At 51.0% G+C, this 23,022-nt stretch overlaps 1 protein-coding gene across 1 annotated transcript in view; it reads left to right on the forward strand.

The window, feature by feature from the left end:
* The window catches only part of MAP6 (microtubule associated protein 6), a 74,949-nt gene that overhangs the window by 49,271 nt on the left and 2,656 nt on the right, over positions 1-23,022 (forward strand). The window contains exons 2-3 of the mRNA XM_047070372.1: positions 3,173-3,386; positions 5,387-5,583. Coding sequence (XP_046926328.1) covers positions 3,173-3,386; positions 5,387-5,583 — 411 coding nt within the window. The remainder of the gene's footprint in view (positions 1-3,172; positions 3,387-5,386; positions 5,584-23,022) is intronic.

Consider the following 23,022-nt stretch of genomic DNA (forward strand, 5'->3'; position numbering starts at 1 on the left):
CGCACTTCAACTCCGCTTATCTGCCAGCCGTTTGCTCTTATGCGAGCCACGTAACCTCTCTGAGCCTTGGTTACCTTCTTTTGGTAGTATTAGAGATCTAAAACCACCTCCTCTCAAAGTTGTTGTAAGGGTTACAGAGAAAAATACCAAAACCAGACCAAAAGCACCCTCCAGCTTATGAAAGGTGACTAATGAATGGTAGCTAATTCTGTTTTCATGACATATGATTACTTATTCCACGTGGCTGGGGAAAGTTTTGTGGAGAGTTCAACGAAAGTTCTGAGTAACAGAATTTGGGCTTCAACCTAACAGTCGATCGTAATCACAGTAAACTTATCATAGGACTTACCAACACGGCCTCATGGGAAGATTAGTTATTTAAGGTCAGGATACATCCCACGAGGACGTATCCTGTGGATAATGCTCGCAGTGAGACACTTACCAGCCCACAGGGGCCACTGCAGAGATACAGAAAGCTGCAGAGGCTGGCCTGGGAGAAATGATCCGGAAACTGTTTTTAGGGCCAGCGTGTACCTATCGCAGTCCTAATTCTGGAAGCAGGCAGGGGCAAGAGTGGAGAACTCCGGGTCCTGCCATCATGTATTCAGGAACCGGGTTGTTACTTGTGAGCCTTGTATGAGGGGCTTTGGTGGTTCTTGAGTTCTGAAGGCTGGGAGGAAGGAGGGACAGCTGGAGCCTTAGACAGGTCCTGGGTGGCCATGCCCCCCACTGTGACCCGGGGCCAGCTCTAGGCCGGTGTGGAGAGCCAGAATGGCTCAGAAGTCAGGTCATAGTAACTGGTTGAGCCAATGGAGGTGTAAAAGGGAGGAGGAGAGGACAGAAAAGGAGATAAAGCAGCCTTGATGCCGGACCAGATGGGTGCCATTAACACAGTCAGGCGGGTCTCAACCTTCCAAGTCCCCTTCTCCTCCCACGTTCTCCGTCTCAGTGGGCAGCACCTGCCACCCACAGACCAAAATCCTGGAGTCTCCAGGTTCCTCTCTGACCCTGGCCTCCCACAGCTCAGCCACTCTCAAGTCCCGCCCATTTCCCTCTTGGCCCAGAGCCACTCTCTGTCCCCACTGCCACTGTCCTGGTTCAGGGCTCGGCTTTCCTCCTGGCTCACTGCACAGTCTCCCGCCTGGCCTCCCGACTCCCCTCTCCCCGTCTGTCTGCCATTCACACTGCTGCCAAAGTTCTCTCTCCCCAGACTGATCTGGCCACATTCATCTTTGGCTTGGAGTCATTTGGCAATTTCTTGTTACAGTCCAGACCATCCCCTCAGCATGGCTGGCAGGACCTCAGGATCTGTCCAGCCTCTTGTGCTCTTCCCCACAAGCTTCAACTCAACCGCCCGAACTGCCTGCAGGTCCCCATCGAGGACCGTGTCTCAGCAGCCTCTTTGTGTACCCTTCATTCTGCCCAGAACCCTGGCTGGCTCCCTGCCCCGTCTCTGATTCCGCTCCAGAACCAACATCCCCGACTCCCTCCCAGGCCGGCATAGGTGAAGCTCACCACTCCCCCCTTTCATGGCTCTTTTCTTATTGTCCTGGAGTAACCTCACTCCCTCTGCCTCCCACATCTCGAGCCCAGAGCCTGTTCTTAACACAGTGTGGCCTCCACAGAGCTCAGCATCTTGTCAGACAGACCTTGGGCAGTCAGTAAATGTTTTGTGAATGAGTGAATGAATGAGAGAAGGAAATCGACCGATGAGGGAATGAAGGCGACAATTTGGCAGAGGAGACAAGATGGTTTGGGTTGAGTTTGAGTTGGTGGGGCCTCCAGGTGGGGGTCCCAGCTGCAGTGGAAAGGCGAGTCTGAAGCTTGGGGGAGGGTCTCTTAAGAAACTCAGCTCACAAACGAGCCAATTCCCTTCAAGAGGTCCAATGACCGGCAAGTGGCTCAGTGTTCCCAAACCTGCTTCATGGACTCAGGGAGCCTCCGAGCTTGGAGGACATCATAAAGACATTGTCTGGTCTGAGTCTTTTCTTGACAAGTGAGGGAACTAAGGCTCAGAGAGGGGAGAAGCCGGCTCCGCCGCTCTTTAGAGGCGGTGCTAGGACCCATGTGTCTTCACCATAGTCTCAGGTCTTTCTGCCATCCCCTGTGGCCTCCTGTTTGTGCTTCCCATCTCTGAGCCCCGAAGCAGGGCATTATCAGTGAGGGTGAGGAGGGAGCTGCAAGAACCTAACCACAGATATTCACACCCCAACCCTTCCTCTCCTACAACACAGCTTCTCACGGCCCCAGATGAGAACAGACCCAACAAATGTCACGCACTTAACAGACCAGAAGGACCCTGTGGCCTCCAACAGCAGCATGTGTTTTACCCTGTTTTTGGACATTGTCCCCAGCTAGTCTCCAGCCCTATAACAGATGAGAAATAACTGATTCGAATCCACAGGATCCTCACAGCAAAAGTAAGAAAATCGGTCCACGTCCACACTGACTCGGATGGTGGTCATCATAGGGTCAGGGCCAATAGCCATTCACACCGGAGCACGTGAAGACTCTCCCGCACACACACACCCCAATACGAGTCCTAACAGTGACATCCGAAGTATGTTCAGTGCATTGTTTATTTGTGATCTGCAAGCATTTAGTCATTCCGTAAGTATTTTCATCCACAGTGATTAAGATTATTACATTTCTGGCAGTATAAGAAGTGAGCCCCCTGCTCTCAAGGGGAGGAATTATCCTTGAGGGCTCTGGCTAACAAAAGATCTCCCTCATGACAAGGCAGGGAAGGGGACTGGCATGCGGCCTTGGCCACATTGTCTCATTTTCATGTTCTTGACCTCACACACAGCAGGCATTCAATCATATAGTTAAGCCCATGAGTGACTGAATAGATTGCGTGTTTTCAGACTCATTTTGGATATTGCAAAAACAGGGCCCAAAGATTACAACTGCCTATCCCTGGTCACACAGTGGTAGCTGGGAACCTGAGCTCCTTCTTCCCACAGTGGCTATTCCCACAGCCCGCATTAACTTGACAGGGAGGAAAACGCGCACTTGCCCGTGAGCAAAGGGTGACTTTAACCGCTCAGCCACACCTCCGTCTGCCCCACAGGCACTAATCGAGAGCTCGTGGTGTTTGCAGCCCCGGACGGGGAGCCCTGCTTCCCGGCAGATAATGTTTAATGTCACTTATGCTTTCTTTGATTCACAGAAATGAATTCCGAGCATGGACGGACATCAAGCCTGTGAAACCAATAAAGGCCAAGCCCCAGTATAAGCCTCCAGATGACAAGATGGCTCATGAGACCAGCTACAGCGCCCAGTTCAAAGGGGAGGCCAATAAGCCAACGCCAGCCGACAATAAGGTGATTGATCGCAGAAGAATACGCAGCCTCTACAGTGAACCTTTCAAGGAACCCCCAAAGGTGAGACAGATCTTGTGGGGGAACCCCTCAGCACAACCTAGAACGGAGGGGCTCATTGCAGCAGAGCGTGAGGGCAGGGCTCCTGCAGACCCTGGCCCAGTCCCTAAGGGCTCCTGGAAAATCCCTTCTCTTCTCCGTAGCACACAGGCACTAAGGAACCTTTGCTGAATTCTAAAGGGAATGTTCAAAGGAACAGTGCCTAAAGTAAAACAGCTTGAAGACTGGCAGGTTTCCAGAGAACCAGCTTCGGCTTTTGAGAAGTACCCCGCTCCAAAAAAGTGGCCGAAAATCCCACCTGAGCCCTAAAGCCCTCCCTGTCTTAAAAATCCCTTCGGGAGCTTTTGCGCCCGAAGAGCTGGCCATTAGAGGTATCTCTCCTGGCTTCCTCCCCGCCCTGCCCCCGCCACATCCTCCGCTCCAGTCCCTGGACGCTTCCTCATTCCTCTTCATCCTTTTCCTCCGTAAACACTATCCAGCGCCAGGTCTTAGTCAAGGCACACCTGTCACATCAGCTGCAAGATGTGTTCCGGGTAATTTGTTACTATAATAAACAGTTGGCAAGTGATTTACAATTCTAAGTAACTTGCAGTGGATTCAGGGGTTTCCGAGTAATAACACGACTTTGCCTTATTTGCATCCAGTGCACACCCCTGAGGGGGAGAGCCAAGTTGGAGACACAGCTGGAAGCAGGAATCCGATTTGCCAGAGCTGGTTCTGTGCTATCAAGCCACGTGGAATCGTGCAAATACCTGCTCCCCTATCTATAATAGCAGGACAAGTGTGAGGTCCTTTCCTCTGCTTTTATCTGAAAGTCTCGCACTGAAACAGAGTTTCCTATGTGGCCCAGGACTGATTTGTAGGTAAAGTAGCTGATCAACCCAGTCTGCCTGGACTCCTCCAGCTGTAGCACTGAAAGTTCCAGTTCCATGAAGGCCCTCAGTCCCAGGCAAACCAGGATGGTTGGTTACGTTCTGTGCAGGTTCCGTGGACCTCACTGAGGAAATGACCTAGCCTGTGAACCCCCACATCATCTCTGTCCATCATCCATAGACAACGTGGGGCCCAGGACGTAGGGCTGGCTTTGCACCAAAGAAGACTCAAAGGGGAGGAAGGAGGGAAGATTGGGGCATAGGGAACCCAGAGGTGGAGGGCATATGGAGGGACCAGACAGAGCAGGCCCAGAGTTCTGGGGGTAAAAGAGGGCCAGGCCATCGCCCGGGAGTGGGGTCAGAGCTAGAGGAAGGGTTTCGGGGAGAGCGGATGGGCCGGAATGGCGGCTCTGGGGAGAATAGTCTGGGGAGCCAGCAGGAGAGGAAGAGTGCTGTGCTGAAGGCCTTGCTGAGATGAGATGTGGTTTCTCCACATGAGCTGGCCGCCCTGGAGACAGAAGCAGAGGAGAGGCTGGCTTATGCCAGAATCTCTGCGTCTTCTATCAGCTAAGGTTCACTTCTTATTAATACCCGTCCACCACGGCTGGGCCACAGCCCTACTCCCCACCACCTCTGCAGTCTGGGCCTCCGGTGTTGGAGAGCCTCGCTCGTGGCGGAGAAGAGAGCATTGGGAAGCACGGGCTGCCCCTCCGGTTTCTGTCGGAGGTGACCCACATCACTTCTGCTCACATGTCATTGACGGAAGCAAATCATAGGCCTGCCTGAGTTGAACAGGGTGACGAGGTATAATCTTCCCTTAGGGAGGGACGGCAGCAGATGTTGCAAAACAGTAACATCATCCACCACCAGGGTGGTTCAGTGGTGACAGCCACCATGCCGGAGAGCCACTGAGTGTGTGGCCACAGGCACTGACCAGCCGGTTTACGCGGGAGAAGCCATATGACTTACCGCCACTGAAAATACATTATGCCCCGCGCTCCCTCAACGCCCAGTGTTGTCGTTAGAGTTACTGTTTGGCTAATCGTGTCTTCTCTCTAACTTCTCTCTCTCTCGCTCCCTCCCCTTTTGTGTTTCTGTATTTGCGGTCTGTCTGTCTGTCTCTCCGAGCAGGTGGAAAAACCTAGCGTTCAGAGTTCCAAACCAAAAAAGACCTCAGCAAGCCATAAGCCCCCGCGGAAGGCCAAAGACAAGCAGGTGGTGTCGGGCCGGGCTTCCAAGAAAAAGAGCACAGAGGGTGCCAGTGCTGCCCAGCCTGATGACAAGGAGCAAAGTAAAGAGATGAACAATAAACTGGCTGAGGCTAAAGAGTAAATTTCACTGCACTTTCCTTTTATCCTTCTTTCCTTTTTTTTTTTTTTTCCTTTTTTAACCAACCAACAAAAAAGGCCACAAAATTGATTAGAGGCTTCTCATCTGCCTTGGTCCTGAGTGTTCCGGGAGCTCTTTGGTTTGGTTTCTTTCAGTGGAGGGATGCCGTTTCAAAGACCTCGCGGCATGCCTCCTCTCCAAATCTAGACGGGCCGGGCTGAGTGCGGCGCGGGTGTCCGCGCCGTGGGGGGCCCCCGGAACACCAGGGACCCCGGGAAGCGCTGCTCACTGGTTGTGCCTCCCACGGCAAATGAGAGCGCTCGCTGGTGAGGGGGGCAGGCAGGCCTTAGCATGCAGAGGCAGTTCCAAGTGCCTGGACGTCTTCTGGCCACACTTGGGAATGCCTGTAGGGTGTCCTCCCCCTGTTCTCCCCCAAGGCCCGTGTCAGCGATCGGTTCTGAACTTGAGGTGAATGTGTTCTTTTCCAAACTTCGGAGGGTTATCATGTGCTTTAGAAGCTCAACTTGGGCTTCAGCGGTGGACAACGTTTGTGGCCAGATTTAAAAAGCAAAAAAACCTCGGCCTTAACGTCCGTACAATGAATCGTGTCTGTTAAGTTTAAGTAACTCTTTTCATAGAATTTTCTGTTAGAAACGCGTGACTCCATTTAGTTTCCTATCAGTGGGCTTTCCGTTGGATGCCAAGTAATAGATATGCCACTGATGACTCAGACCAGGCCAGGGTGAAAAGGTTAGGTGTTTTAGGTACGTTCTAGACATCACAGGAAGATGAAGAAGTTGAGAGGAGAGTATTCTCCCCCGTTTACCCTCAGCCTATCCAGTGTTACCAATTTTGCAGAGCAACTGGTTACAGATGACTGAGGAAGGAAGTTCAGGGTGTAGGGTAGTGTGTTTAGAACGTGGCTTCCTTGCTTCTGAGAAACACAAGGTTGGAAGTAGACGTAGTGACACGTGTGGTGATGTTCACTCTCCCTTCCCAAACCCGTGTTTGCTCTGTTCCTCGGAGAGGACAGAGGCTGCTGAGCTTCGGGTTAGAGGAAATTTCTGTGACTTAGCTGAAGATTAGGAGAGTTCCCTAGTAAGTGATTAGCAAGCATTTTAACCTCACTGATGAATGAAAGCAGCTCTCACCGTATCGTGTTTTGCGTGTCTGTGTGGCCAACGCCCCCCCCCAGTGGGGTGGCAAGTGGCACCTTAGTTGTGCTAGAGTTGTATCGTAGGCATTAGTCAGAGAGTTGTGAAAAGACCCCCAGCGCTCACGGGGGAACCCAAAATACCTACCGGAAAAATTGCATTCCCAAACCTTGCGACGTGTACATTGCTCGGTACGCTTTCTTTCTCCTGTCCTTGAAATCCTGACCGTCGCCGGCACCGTGACACGGCTGGGCCTTCGTCCGGTGCCCAGCCGCTGTTGTGTAAGGACGGCGGTGGCGGTGGAGAGCGGGGCCACGCCAATCCCTTTCAGTCCGTGTGGTGTGGAGGAAGCGGGGCCTCCCCCAGTCCTCTCCGGTTCTGACCATTCAAGCAGCAGAGTCACTGTTTACCCCATCTTGTCGGGCACTTGGGCTGGCTGAGACGTCTTTCACAAATACGTCAAGTGTGTGCTGTGCGGGCCGCATTTGTTAAGAGAACAGGATTCTTAGAAATGAAGCGCTCGGCCGGGCCCACCGTCACTTTCCTTTCTATCTCAGGGCGTGGAACTGAGATGTTTTGAAGAAGGTAGAGACAGTTAGCGAGTTTCAGTGTTCACGCATCACAGATTTGGATGCCTGTCTGGAAATGACCAGAGCAGATCTCAGCGTTGATTCTAGCTATCTGCTAGCTAATCTTAACATTAACCGGAGAGCTCTAGCAGCGTGATCGTAACTTGACCCAGAGAATTTTGCCAACGTGTGTTCGTTCGCTCAAGATCTGGCATTCGTCAGGTGTGTCGATGTTAGCCACAATTTGAATTTCTCCAGAGAACCGTCATATGTGTTTTACAGATCAAGTAAGTCAGACTTTACGATGCACAGAGGAACGTTCATTCCACGTTCTCGTCCTGAACGCCTGTGAGCCAGGCACCGTGTTAGGCACCCTGGCTACTCTACATAAATCTGTCTCCACAGCAGCACAACCATATGATGTGATCTCGGTGCCTGATGCGAGTTTCTTTGCCCAAATTGTAGCTTCCCACCCACTTTGCAGCCCCAGGGACTGAATTTCCTACCCTGCCCCACCTACGGCTTTAGATGCAACCTGTATCATGTCTTTTCAACACTCCGCCCCCTCACCCCCACCCCCACACCCCCCCCACCCCCGCCCCGCCGCTGTCTTTTTAACTCCTGCGATTGAGAAAACCCTGTTTGTAGTTCACTTTGACTCTTGAATGTGTCCCTTCACGGCCAGAAACTTCCTTTGATTTCTACTGTTTACAAATAAAACTCAGCCAATCTCATTCTGTATCCCAAACATACTGGTTGAAACTGACACTGGTTTCACAAACAGTATTTTGGTTTTGCCTTTCTGAAGATGACCAAGCTTCCGATGCCTGTCTGTCCACTTTTGTATATCTCCCTGCCGATTCCCCAACTCCCCTGGCAAGAGAGCAAGGCCCGAAGCATTCCCACTGCCTGCTTTGCTTGCCTGCAAAAACAATGCCTAAGGCTGTGCGCTGGCTCCTCCAAGTTTTTCCTTATCTGCTGGTGCTTCCAACCTGTCCATTATACCTTTGCCTCTCCAAGGCAGACAGGAAGTGTCTAATTACGATTTTGTGGCCTGGGTTTTGTTGCATACCACAGATTGTCTATGTAACGTGTAACGCACACCTCTCTTGGTGCTATTCCATTCCTGCTGTTAGTAAGAAAATGACAAACAATATTCATGTATAGCCAATTGATTGTGACGTGCTTGTGGTCTGTGCTTGCTCAGAAACAAACAAACAAACAAACGGTTTTTTTCCGATTATAAATAAATGCTAAAGACGAACACCACTTTCTTGATCTTATTTCCTTGGTAAGGCCCAGCTGAGTAGGTGAAGGAGCCGGCCTTTGCCATTTGAGCCACTCTCCACGAGGTGAGCTGTGCCCTGCAGTTGTTCTGGGGTTCTCCATAATGCAGCTTGACTCTTTTAGATTGCCTCTCAGATACTAATTGCAAGCAGTCAGAGCTAAGTGTTGGGAAAGGCGAAGATGGACCGAGAGACCCACTGGCCAACAAGGTAGTGTAACGTTTTGATCCCGTGTTGCTGGGGATTGAGTGAGCACCTGCACCCAGCACTGCGTCGCCACACGGGGAGGCTGGGCCCTGATTCTCCACCCCCCTTCCCGTCCACCCGGAGGACTGTCGGTTCTGGCTTTTTCTCCTCCCAAGAGATGGCAGGGACGCCTTCACTTAATCATTCCGTCTGGTCTGGTCGTTGTGAAGGTTCCACCCTCCGGGGGCTGGCTCACTGTGTGGGTTATGGGGCGACGGTCTTGTTTGTGCCTAACATGGGAGGGTGGAAACAGCTGTAAGAGAGATCCAAATAAGGTAACAATGGACCAGGTAGCTGGTTGCTCCTGTGAAGGGCAAGTGTCTTAGTACCAGGGGTGGGGAATCAGAAGGCTTCGTGGGGGAGGGAACCTCGGAGAACGGGTGGGATGTGGGTGTGCAGGGCGCGTGGGGGTAGGCCCACAGGCAGGAGAGCATATCTGGGAGGGAACCTCAGAGTTAGGGCCAGGTTTAACCACTGGGATATCCTTCTGCTGCAGTGGGAGGCAGAAGGTTATATACTTTTTGTGTGGGATCCCACTTCCTTTTACTAACGTATGTTGATTGAATACCTATCATGTGCCAGGCACTCTGCTGGGCACTAGAGAACCAGGATGACTGAGACCCCACCTCTGGTCACTGTGGGCCATGAAGGAGGAGCCCATTCTAGCTGGTTCCATGGATCAGGGAGGACTTCAGTGGATGAGCGGGTGATGACCAGGTGAACAGAGTCTGGGGTGGCCAAGGCATGCCAGACAGAAGGAGCTGCGAGAGCAAAAGTGTGGAGGGGTCCAATACCAGGTGAGCTCAGGGCCTGGGGGAGCAGTTCACTCAGGGAGGGTCAAGGCAAGGGCTGGAAAGTCATGGAAAGGCCTGGCGCCATGTGAGTGGGCGGTTACTAACTGGGATCTCCATTCCATACACCCAGACTGCACCCCCTGACCTTTGCATGCTCCCTGCCATCATGCTTCTTGCCCTTACCCACATATGGGGCAACAGCCACAGGTCCTCTCTTGCTTTAGGCTAGGAGCTCTAGGCTGGGACTTTTATTCTAATGCTGGTCCCCAATTTTGGGGTTTTGGGGAGGAGCCATGGTGGGGCTCGATCAAGGGTCATATATATGAAAACCCACTATTTGTTTTCCAGATGAACAGGAAACACCCCACCCACCTGCCTGCTTTTGTGTAAGGCAGAAAACGCAAAATTCTGTACAATGAATGAAACATACATGAAAGTATATTATTCAGCTCTTTTTTGATCAGTTAATTGCCTTGACCAAAACCAGGGATTGAGAGAGGTAGAAAGAAAGACAGGCGTAAAACAAAGAGGTAGAAATAGAGGCCAAGGGGGAAAAAAGACCCACAGAGAAACACATATGTGGCGACACCCATAGTAAGCGGAGAAAAGGTGAGGTGTACTCAGAATCAGACAGAGGTCATGAATCAGGCAACTGAGGAGGCAGCAGGGTGGAGAGCCTTGCTGGCTTCATCCGTGTGACCAGAGGTCTGGCCTCCGCTAGAGCCTCGGCCTGTGGTTCCCTCCATGCTCCCCGATGCCACCCAAAGCCCAGGAGGCAAATCTATAACCTATAACTAGTGTCGCTTCCCCCAAACAGCTAACAATCAGAATTAAAACCAACCTGCTAGTTTTAAAATAGGTCATTGCTGCTAAATTAGTTATAAGTGTATTTTAATTCTTCCTTGGAGTTTGTGAGTTCTTAGTGAAACCCATCCCTCATTTTTTTTGTAGGTTTTTTTTTTTTCACTAGGGTTTAAAATTTATAACCTGCTTCTCATAGATTAGGGCAGTGTTAAGTCTCACTTCACCAAGGTATGAACTCCTTTAATGTGGCATCGTGGTTTCAAGGTCCTTTTACTGCTAAAATGTCTTAGAGCGGTTTACCTTCTCAGGACCGCAGATACAAAAGCTTTCTTGCAGCGTGTAGCCTGTGGACCATCTACTGGTAAGGCAGGACCCTACCCCAGCTCCACCTGAGGCCACCGAGACAGGAAAGGCAGCTGTTTCAAAACAATGGCACGAAACCTTTCTTAGACTCCACTCTTGCCGAAGCAGACACAGAGCCCGAAGCTGCTTCATCCCGCTGGCCTCTGAGGTACTGATCCTCATGACACCCAGACCATCTAGAATGCCTATAACAGAATCCGCATCACCGCATACCTTATCGTGTGAGCCGGTTGACGCTGGCCGTGACTTGGGCCTCTACAAGTCAGTGCCAGCTGTACAACCCCGTGTCACTCCCTGAGCGCTCTTGGCCTTGCTGTCTGCCTCTGAAAATGGGGACACTGACACCCACCTCAGGGGAGAGGAGCCAGGGTGAAATGACACGATGGCCATAGGGAACCCACAATGGACACTAACTACAGGTCATTTCAGGCCCTCCCCCTTCCTTTTACAGTGCTTGATGGTCTGTGTTCACTAGCTTCCTGATAGAGAGTTAGCTTTAGGTCATCTCAGACAATGCGTGAGGTCGATTGAGGCAAACACTGATTAAGAAAAATGCTTTTAAAGAATTCTGGCTGTCGAATCACCTGGAGTCCACAGACCTAAACAATAATATCTTAACAATTTGTATGTATTGTCTGCCCACAAAGCATTTCTTTCTGTGCCGTTCTGTCGACCCCTCCTAATCCGGAGCAAGTGTCTGTGCCAGGTAACAGAGGAGGCTCAGAGAGGAGGGGGTGCCTGGATGGAGCCCGGGGCTTCTGCCCCGCAGCCTGCACTGCGTCTCTCCTTCCCCTGAGGGAGGCTGGGGCTGGCCCGAAGTGAATCAGGCTTCAGTCATCAAGCTGGATTCTTTTAAATTTTTTTTTAATATTTATTTTTATTTCTGAGACAGAGAGAGACAGATCGTGAACGGGGGAGGGTCAGAGAGAGAGGGAGACACAGAATCCGAAACAGGCTCCAGGCTCCGAGCTGTCAGCACAGAGCCCCACGTGGGGCTCGATCTCACGGACCGTGAGATCATGACCTGAGCCGAAGTCGGACGCTTAACCGACTGAGCCACCCAGGCGCCCCAAGCTGGACTCTTAAATAAAACTACACCCACACCTCACAGTTGCCGCAGTCTGGTCAGGCCACTGCAGGGCCTCCCGCAGGCTTCCCTAGAATCTTTAAATCTTGGGACCCAGATACAAATGTTGGGGGGGGGGTGCGGATTAAGATTTGATCAGGTCTCCCCACACAACTGGCTCAAACATCCTGACTGAACTGGCCAACTGCCTCAGCCAGATGTAAAGGTTTATCTCCCTGGGGTACTAAATTAACTGGGTAACTAAATTGCATGGTTATTGAACACAGAATGATCCAGCAAATTTTTCTTTCTGAAGAACTATAGTTGGTAATAGAGATACTGAGATAAAACTGGCATCCGCTACCTGAGGCATTGGGTCAGAGACCACTATTCTGTGCTTTTAATTTCCAACAGTAGACCTGAGCTTAACTCTCTGCCCCTTGTCCTCATATAAATGGTCCTTAAATGCTGGTTAACTTTGACATTGTCTGCAACCAACTATCTCAACCCAGACATCTTATCTGGGGCCCAGGGAGTTTCAGATGCTGAGATAAATAAATTCCTGCCATGGCTACTGGTTTAAGTTGCCGGAGGGATCTTTAGAACATGCAAATCTGACCATGTCACACCCTGCCTTCAACCATCCGTGGGCTCCTTGTGGCCCGCAGAAGCTTATTGTCCCCTCGGTGCACCATGCTGCTTCTCACCTCCATGCCTTTACCCACGCCGCCCCACCTGCTCCGATTGCCCTTCTCCTGCTTCTCCACCTGGCTAACTCATCCTTCGAGACTCTGCTCAGGGGACCGCTCCAGGAAGCCCTTCCCGCACCTCCCACGCTGGCTGGGTAAGACGCTCCCTGTGTGTGTCTTCATCACAGAACTCACCACGTGTACTGTGCTGCCTGCTCATGTGTGTGTCCCCTGCGCTGGACTGTGCTCCCCCCAGGGCCGGGACCAGCTCCTTCTGTTCACCTGTGTAGCCTTAGCTGCTGGCCCAATGCCTACCTCAGAGAACGTCTTCTAAGTTGTTTGTTGAATGAATAATGAGTGAGCGAATGAATGATGATTTTCACCATCTGCCTCCCTATTCACCACGGTGCCCCCACAAGGCTTTATTCTGCCTGATAACTACCTCTGCTCACATGAAAAGAGTGGTTTCAAGAGAGGTCACAGCACAGATCACGGAGCAGTCAATGGCTGCTTTTGTAACGGCCAGCCTACCTCTGTACTTTACGTAGCCACTTTTTGTAAACAGGCCTGACTTCAAAAAATCATAGACTCTTGGTCAGAGGGTAATCTTAAGAGGCTGGCTAATCCCACCCCCTGCCCGGTGCAGAGCTCCTTACTTCATGACGGCAGAGAGGCATCTGCTTGAGGGGATGTCTTAGGAGTCAGGGCTGGGAGTTAGAGCCAACAGGCCTGGTTTTAAATCCAAGCTCTACTGTTTACTAGCTGTGTGACCTTGGCTGAGTGTCTTAATTTCTTTGAGCCCCAGAGAGATAAGTGTAATACAAGTATCCATCACTATCCAAATCTGTTTGGTTCCCAAATCTAGAAAGTAGAAGTTTGGTCAGCAAGGGACATAGTTGTTCTTCTTTCTTTTTTTTTTTTTTAAGTTTATCCATTTTTGAGAGAGAGAGAGAGAGGACAAGTGGGGGAGGGCAGAGAGAGAGGGAGACACAGAATCAGAAGCAGGCTCCAGGCTCCGAGCTGTCAGCACAGAGCCCTGCATGGAGCTTAAACCCACGAACCTTGAGATCATGACCTGAGCCGAAGTCAGTTGCTTAACTGACTGAGCCACCCAGGCGCCCCAGAAAGCGACATAGTTTTATTTGAATCTTTTGGTTCCAGAGTTTGGGATAGCAGGTGGTAAGAGTTCTAATAGCTGGCAATACCTGCTTCTGATCCACAGAACTGTCTCTTGTGAGGGCCCAGTGAAGATGCATGTGAAAGTCCTCTGTCAACAGCAAAGCGGAACACCCTTCTGCTTTGTCAATAGTTCATTTTCTGGATGGTTTCGCTTCCCAGTCACTTCCCTGTGACTGTGACTTACCACCCTTGGTCCCAACGATGTGGTGGCTGGAGCGAGCTGTGGTAAATCCCTCTGTCACACCATAGCCTGAGACAGAGCCCACCTAGTGCTGGTTCTTGCTGCCCTCCTCCCATCCCCAGCCCTTCCCCAGCCCCTCCTCTCTGAACTCACCATGAAATCACCTGGTATAGATTCCGTTTCCGAAATTACATGTTCATTTTAATTGAGCCCCTCTGGACACACGGAACCAATTTTGATTAACTGCTCAAGATCTCAGCCTTTGCTTTAGATGGGGTGGGAAGGAAGAACAAAAATTGGTTTGCAAGTTTCCAGGAGTACAGAACTAGAGCGGAACTGAGCCTTTGTCTGGTTGCCTTAGTTTAGCGCTTTACATTTTTAAAAAGGGTCATTAGCAGGATTATCAGACTCTTGGCAACCCCTTTGAGACCATCAGCTATGCGCTTGACTTTGCCTTCTTGGTGCTAAAACAACCGAGGATGTTTTTTTAAATCTTATCATACAACTGGGGAGTTATTTAATTTTTCGTAGCAGGTTATCTCTAGAAAAGATATTTAGCAGCAAAAAGGAAAACGCCACCACCACAGGGCAGAAAACCCAGCCATCTAGCGCCCCAGGGGCAGCCATCTCCCTACGCTTCATAAGCACAGACCTGCCCGCAGGGAACCTGGAGTCAGGCTCCACTTCTGTAAAATGCAGAGTGGGCACAGCTCAGGGAAGGAAAAGAAAGTGTATTTGGCTTTCATACCTTGGTCCTCACTGAATCCTCACAGAAGGCTGGAGAGGTTGGAGGTCTTCTACAGACAAAGAAATCAAGACTTCGCTTAAGTAACAGAGTCACACGACTTGTAAGTGGTGAGCCAGGATCTGGAGCCAAGTTTGGGTTACTAACGCCCCCCCCTTCGTCCAGCACTCGGGACCACTTCTGGGATTTCGGTTGGGAAGATGTGCGTCCTCCTAAAATAGCGGCCTCTTCATCCTGTCCTTTCCCTGCTCCAAATCCTGCAGTGACTCTAGGTACTCTTGTCATCTGCGGAAAAGGAGTCAGATAAAGGCCACGGATGTTGTGATCCGCACGGTCACCACCCCCTCCCCACCTTCTGCCTGGCGACCCCCCACCCCCACCCAGAACAAAGCCTTGTGGTGGCAGCATTTTCCCTAGCTGTGGTCCTAACTGTTCCCCCTGTGCTGATGTGCCACATCTGGGTGCATTCTGTGTGGCTCCAGGCTGGTAGACGGATTGGCAGCCGTACAGGTATGGGCGTAGATGGGCACTCTTAGACCAGGATGCTGCTGCGTTCTGGGACTGTCTTCTTTGCCAGGGTCTGCTGAGTATCAGGCAGTAAGCCCAGGGGAGTGGTTGTGTCGGGGAGGCAGGAAGGGCCGAGGTGAAGGGGGACCGGTGGCTGGGGGCCTGGCCCCCAAGAGGGGCAACTTTCTTAGGCGATGCAGTTGGGAGCTTGGAGCTGGGGGACCCGCAGAGGTCAGTGGCTCCCGCCTCCCGCACCAGGCAGAACCAGTCAGGGTCATCTCCAGCCAGACCCTGCTTAGACCTCGGCAGAGGAATTGGGAATCTCTCCAGTTGGAGTCTCGCTCCTCAGGGATATTGTTGGAGAGAGGAAAGAGCTTGACTCAAAAGTCTGTCCTCCTTGGTTGAGGTCTTGACATAGCCACAAACTTACCCTGCGATCTTAGGCAACCCACTTCCCCTTTCTGAGCTTCATTTCCACCTACAGCTGGAAAATGGGGGGGGTGGTGGTGGGACAAGGGACGCACCCCTCATGCCTCGCAGCTGCCTGGCCGGCAGGGCTGCTCCGAGAATAGTGTGCCATGTTGTATGCCCTACTAGAAGCCCGTGAAGAATGGAAGGACAAAAAGGTATTAAGGCAGTTAAAAATAAGACATGATTTGCGTGCCATGGAAACGTGGCTGTTAGAATTGGATCTTGTTTGAGTGGTGTTTACAACATCTCGCTCCTAACCATGTGCCCTGTCCGCCCCATGCCAGAGCTCCCCGGTTCTCGCTTCGGCGGCTTGGCACGCAGTAGGCATTTATTAAATGTTTGCAGAAGGAAGGAGGGAAGAAAGAGGGGGGGAGGGGAAAAGGAGAGAGGGAGGGAGGGAGGGAAGGTGAGAAAGGAAAGAGAGGTGAAGCTGATGCTGGTCTGTGGTCTCGCCCCAGCCTGGAGAGGCAGCTGTAAAGCAGTTGGTAAAGCCTCTGATGGGGCTGTTGTGAGCAGGGAGGCTCTGTGGCCACATGGGAGGAGTACCGACACCTGCAGGTGGAGGGCTCCACTGAGGAAGTGACTCTGGAACTGAATCTCTACTCCCGGAGGAGGAGAAGAGGGGGTTACCGGACAGACAGGGAGGGGTGGTGGTGGCCCGCAGGGCACATGCGGCCAAGAGAAAGCTAAAGCAGCCGAGGGCTGTGTAGATGGAGGTACAGACTCTGGGGCAGAGGCGGTGCCTCCTGCTTGGAGACACCTGCACTAGCATTTTCTGTTCTAGGGGGTCACACTTTCCGAAGGACGGAGAGGGCGACCTAGCTGTGTTATGAGGAGAGCAGTCAGGACAGCAAGGGCTCCGGAAACCAAATATCTGAGGCGTGGTCGGTGTCTGTTGCCCAGAGAATCCAGGAAGAAGGACACAATCGCTGCCCCTTCAAAGAGCTGAGAGGCTGTCCCGGAGCCAGGCGGCATGGCATTTCCTGAAAGGGCGGCCCCGGAGCACAGAACCGGGAGCAGGGCAGGGATGGGAGGGAGTGGAGCTGACCGAAACACAGGTTTCCGCTCAGGGTCGAAACACGAGGCCACCAAGAGGTGTGTGCCCTACCTCGGGGCAGCGTGGGCCGTGGAGGGGCCCGTTGGCAGGGAGAGAGTGACAGAACTCAGGAGACCCGATGACTCTCAGGAGTAGCACTTTCCTAGAGCAGACAGGGAAGACTGCTCCAGCCAAGCGACGTCTCTGCCCCGGAAGGGACCTCTGTGTCTCCCTGGCTGACGGTTTGGGGTCAGGGCTGCCGGGGGTGCCAGCACCCTGGCAGCTTTACGGTGCTCATGGTGTGTGTTTGTGGGTCTGTCCCCTGCTCCCCACACCGGTGGGGGTGGGGAGGGGCTCCTGAAGGGCCCAGGTCTCATTTACTCCCGCGCCCCCAGCACAGGGCCTAACCCAGAGCAGGGGCTCAGCGGACTTTGTCCCATGAATGGATAAAAGAGAAAAAACTGAAAGAGAATAAAGAGATAAAGCGATACACCAGCCGTCTGTTACTCACAAATGTCTGCAGGTGCTACTGTAGGGCAGACGCGAGATACTAGCGATGCAAAGACGAGCCAGACACAGCCCCTGGGCCAGCAGGAGAGGCAGGTCATTACCAAACGCCAGGACAACTGCAGACGTTGTGGGGCTAGCACGGAGCCTGTCGGGGAGAGAGGCAGGAGTGGGAGTCCTTGTTTTGAGAATGCCTTGTCTCCTGCAGATTCTTCGTAAGAATAATGAGCCTTTCAAAGATGGTTTCCTTGTCCCTCCCCCTCTGGTAGCTGCATTTCTTATCCTGCCTTGGGAGCTTTGTTTGTGCCTGGGAAATGCAGGCTTCTGTGCGAGGCCCACGGGGGCCCAGAGGAGGAGTGCGAAGCCACCAAATTACCGTGTCCGCTGTCTCCCCAGCCTTCTGCCAGAGCCCCCGAGGTGCAGTCGGCCTGGGCCCTGGCTCAGCCCCCTCCTGCCCATCTTTGTTCCAAGTGAGTTTGCTCCATCCCTTCTACCCATTAAGATGTCAAGGGGCCCATGTTTCAGTCCTGGACCTGCTATCCATCAGCTGTATGGCTATGGGAGAGTCACTTGCCCACTCTGAGCCAGTTTCCCATCACAGAGTAACACAACTGGACTAGATCATTGAGTCCCTCTTTGGAAGTAACATGTACTAAACACCCATATTCCAGGGGTCACGCCAGGAGTGTTCCCACGAACTAATCCTCCCTAGAAGGTGAGCACTGTAATCCCCACCTTATAGATTATGGATGCTGAGATATAAAGGCCGGCATGCCTGTGATGACACCCTGTGGGCTAGAAAGATGTTGGGTCGTCATGCAGACCCAGCTCTTCTGGCCCCTGACCCAATCCACGCACTCCCCACCCCTGACCTGTGGGCTACTCTTTACGTTATAAGAAATGATCTATGTTAAAGCACCTGGCACCCAGCCTGGCACATGCTTACTGCTCAGAAAATAGGGGTTTCTTTCTTCCACAAGCCTTTTCCAAGCTGTGGAGGCAGGGGATTCACGGAGAGAGCCCATAGGTCCTTGATTTTTGAACAGGGCCCTACTTAGAGCACTGCCCCGGTTCTGGGCTACTTTGATGGTGCATCAGGAGACAGTCTGGGGGGGGAAAAAAAGAGAAAACCACACGGGTGGATTATGGGATTAGAATTGTGTGCAAGGGTAGAAATCCAGCAGGAGGGAAGGAAGCCCTTTTTCCAAATAGTCTCTGGCAGGGCTCGCTAATCCTGTTTCCAGACTCTGATAAAGCATAGATCCAAGGCCAGTGTGTGTGTGCCCAGGAGGCAATTGCCTGTCTCCATGGTAACAGGAGGAAGGGCAGAAAATCAAGTTACTAAGACTTAGGATGTCTCATATAACCTTGGAACATTAAATTTTGCAAATACGACAGCACGCAGCACAGAAAAGCTCTCATGTATTCATTCATTTGACAAGTATTTAGTTGGGGTATCCCCTGCTGTTTTAGGTACAGACAATATGGTGATATGCAAAGTCGACATGGTCCTGCCCTCTAAAAGCTTCAGTCTAGTAGGGGAAACATTAATCCAAAAGAATGCGAGTAATCAGCCTTGTGAAGGGGTGGGAAAGACAGTGCAGGGACTAGGAGAGCCTGTAGCTGGTGACCTTGTCCCATCGACGGGGTCAGGGAAGGCTTCCCTGGGAAAGTGCTCCAGTGAGCTGAGAGATAAGGGATGAGTACACATTAACCAGGGCAAGAGGGAGCAAGAGAAAGTTCTTGGAGGAGACAACAGCACGTGCAAAACTGGAAATGGAAAGAAGCAGGGCGTACTGAGGAACAGAACAAAGTCCTGGGAGGCTGGGGACATAGAGCCAGGAGGGCACTGGGAGCAGACTGCTCAGCTAGATGGGGCCATGTAACAGGTTTCACTCTCTCTCTCTTTTTTTTTAATGTTTATTAATTTTTGAAAGAGAGAGACAGAGTGCAAGCAAGGGAGGGGCAGAGAGAGAGGGAGACAGAATCTGAAGCAGGCTCCAGGCTCCGAGCTGTCAGCACAGAGCCTGACATGGGGCTCGAACTCACAGACTGTGAGACCATGACCTGAACCGAAGTCGGACGCTCAACCAACTGAGCCACCCAGGCGCCCCTAACAGGTTTTACTCTTTATGCTGAGTGCAATGAGAGCCGTGAAGAGTTGTAAGCAAAGGGGGTTGCTTTTTGGAAAGGTCATTCTGATTTCTGTATGAAGAATGGATTGGAGGAGGAGGAAAGGATACCAGTTAGGAGGCCGTGACCGTGGTCCATGGAAATGATGACACAGCTGGTGGAGGAAAGGGAAGGAGGGAAAGAAGTGGAAAAATTCATGAGACAAATGTTAGGAGCCGGAACAGATGTTTCCTGATGGATTGGGTGAAGGTTTTATGGAAGAAGGAGATATCAAGGATAACGCTGGGTTTCTGGCTGGGGCCGTGAGATGAATGATGAACCAGGTCTCAGGAACAATAATTTGTAAATCTTAACATTTGACCTTCTTTGTTGTAGGTACTGTGCTGGGCACTGGGGCTGCAGGCCGGGAGGATGGCCCCTGCCTTCAGGGAGCTCACGGGCACACTGGGGGAAACTGACATTAAATGGGGTATCTGTGAATGTGGGAGAGACTGTACAATGGTGCGGCAAGAGGGAGCTCATTTGGAGAGATGCAACCAGGACCTTGTGAGGAAGTGGGGTCTGAGCCGAGCTGTCAAGGACAGACAGGGCAAAGCGGGTGAAAGGGGACAATCCAGGAGGCAGAAACAAGAAACAAAGCACAGGGGATGCGTAAAACAGCACGGGCTGCCCAGAGGACGGTGCCAGGAGGGTGAGGCTGGAGGGCTGGTCACCCCTCTCCCTGCCTTCCTCCAGGGCTGCCGTGAGGGTCCAGTGAGCTAAAGTAAGGAGGATGTGAGCATTTAGTAAGCTGTTACTACAGTTCATGGGAATGGACTTAACCACGTGATGCACCACAGCGCTTTACAAATCTGGAGAACTGTGATTTCACATCCCTGCCCAACAGGATCGTCTGATCCTCTGTTGTAAGAGTTCCTGACATTTGTATTGTTATCCCCATTTTATAAGTGGAGAAACTGAGGTCTCTAGTGGTTGAGTAATTGCCCAAGATCTCCAAGATCTTGCAGGCAATAAGCAGCACGGAAGCCTCAAGATGAATCCAACAGGTTGTTCTAGTTTCTGAGAGGGGACGCGGGCTGGGAGCCCGAGAGGGTCTGTGGCACGTGTTGTCCTGAGAAGATCTGCAGCTGGCTCAGGGCTCCAGATTTTTGGTTGCGCCGGTGGGGCCATGGCCAAGGACATGCCCATGCCAAGGACAGCTGGCCCGTGGGCCGGGGGGTCTGAATCCGGCCCATCTCACCTTGCCAACCGGCTGAGGGTGCAACTTAGAATCATTCACATAGAAGGCACTGGGCGGGCGGCTTCTGCCAGCCTTACTGGGAATGGTGGGGCATTTTACAGATGGGGAGACTGGCAGGGCACTGTGGAGCTGAGTGATGGCCAGTCAGTGTCAACGAGAGTTTTATGTTGTCGTTGAGGGTGGCCCTGTCCATAGGAAAACCAACTGAGGCTGCTTTGGTTCCATTTATTGTTATTATTTTTTTAAGACTTTATTCTTAAGTAATCTCTTCACCCAACATGGGCCTCGAACTCACAACCCCAAGATCAAGGGTCGCGTGCTCCACTGACTGAGCCAGCCAGGTGCCCCAAGGCTGCTTTGGTTTTAAAAATGAATGCTTAATTTATAAAAGTAATGCATTTTAAAAATCTGGTAAAATTCAGCAGTCTCTTTTAAGGGGGATTTTATAACCTAATTAATTGGGTTCCCTTAAATAATTTACATTAAATTATAAGTCATTTAAAACAAACTGGGGCGCCTGAGTGGCTCAGTTGGTTAAGCATCTGACCTCGTCTCAGGTCACGATCTCATGATTTGTGGGTTCGAGCCCCACATCGGGCTCTGTGCTGACAGCTCAGAGCCTGGAGCCTGCTTCGGATTCTGTGTCTCCCTCTCTCTCTGCCCCTCCCCAGCTTGCACTCTGTCTCTCTCTCTCAAAAATAAATAAACATTAAAAAATAAATTAAAAATAAATAAATACAATAAAATAAACTTAAAAATATAACTATTGGGTTAACATAAAAGTTCCATCATTGTTTTCAAAATTTGTAAAATTGTCTTCTTTCAACTTAAAATCACAAATCTAAATTAATTACTCCATTATACATTTTATATTGGAGTCACAAAGCTAATCTGTTAGGTATTCTAATATGCCAAATTATTTGAAACATCACAGATGTGTTCAAAATCAATCTGCATAGATTTTTCCTTAGCTTAATACCAAAAAAGGGTAAGATTGTAGATTTATCAGTTTTATCATTTCTAATCTTCATTCTAAACCTTCCCATGAGTCAAGACACTTCCTCAGGAAACAGCTTCACCAACCAAAGCAATCTAGGGTTATACGTGGGGTTAGGTTGCAGGTGGCTAAGAGGCTCTTTCCACAGAAATGTGGGGCTTGGCACGGGGGCCAGGGCCTCTAATACCCAGGGAAGTTCATTTTGCCCACACTGCGGGGCCAGCCCCCTGTTTCGTCTCCATGCCAGCCAGGGACGCCGAGTTTATGTGCTGCCAGTGAGGTAGGTTTTGCAGTGCAAGCCCCTGAGATCAAGTTAAGCCCTGTCACCTCTTGTGTCCCCTCCCTCAGTTCTGTCACTGCTTCACAGTAACCACACCCAGGTTGTTCACTACCTGATGGGATTCACCCAATCCATTTCCTACTTGGTTCCATTCTGAATTAGGTGACTTTTATCTCCTCTCTGGACGTATTTTAAATTTTTATTTATTTAATGTATTAAAATAATATTAAAATAAATAAAATGTATTTATTTTATTTAAATGTTTATTTTTGAAGGAGAGAGAGTGTGAGCGGGGGAGGGGCAGAGAAAGAGGGAGACACAGAATCCGAAACAGGCTCCAGGCTCTGACCTGTCAGCACAGAGCCTGACGTGGGGCTCGAACTCACGGACTGTGAGATCACGACCTGAGCTGAAGTTGGACGCTTCACCGACTGAGCCACCCAGGCACCCCAGTATTAGATGTATTTTAATGCCGTCTTTGGATTCTGCGTACTTCGGGTGGCCTTGCCTGACTCTCTCTGCAAACGCTAAGGTCCCACTGATGACAGCCAGCTGTGTCCAGCTGGCCAAAGCAGCTTTTGGTCTGGGTCATGCTGAGCCAGGGAGCCACCTTGGCCCCTGTTGGTCCACTGTGATGCTCAGAAACATCCAGAGGGATTGACAGAGTCTGCCTAGGATGCTGTGTACTCTGCTGAGAGACATAGGTCCCCAGGGAACTCAAGATGCTACATACAGTAAAAAGCTTCTAGACTGGGATGACATATCACAATAAAAATAGTCCCAATATGTGTAGCGTTACTTCTAAATAAATAGAAAAATAATTTTTTTAAGTTTTTATTTATTTTGAGAGAGAGGGAGAGAGAGAGAGAGGGAGAGAGGGGGGAGGGGCAGAGAGAGAGAAGAGAGAGAATCCTCAGCAGGCTCTGTCCTGTCAGCGCAGAGCCCAACATGGGGCTCGATCTCATGACCGTGAGATCCAGACCTGAGTCGAAATCCAGGGTCGGTTGCTTAACTAACTGAGCCACCCAGGTGCCCCATAAATAGAAAAATAATTGTAATATTGCATAGTAATGTCGTGGTACAAGGTGCTCGACGTACATGATCTCTAATCACAAACTTCTGAGTAAATATCATTATATCCAATGAAATAGATGACAAACTTGAGGCCCAGAGAGACAAAACCATCAGAAA

The sequence above is a fragment of the Lynx rufus genome, unplaced genomic scaffold, assembly GCF_022079265.1.
Source record: "Lynx rufus isolate CCGP_SWC_20201006 ecotype Redwood Valley unplaced genomic scaffold, mLynRuf1.p SCAF_9, whole genome shotgun sequence".
In the NCBI taxonomy this organism is placed as follows: domain Eukaryota; kingdom Metazoa; phylum Chordata; class Mammalia; order Carnivora; family Felidae; genus Lynx; species Lynx rufus.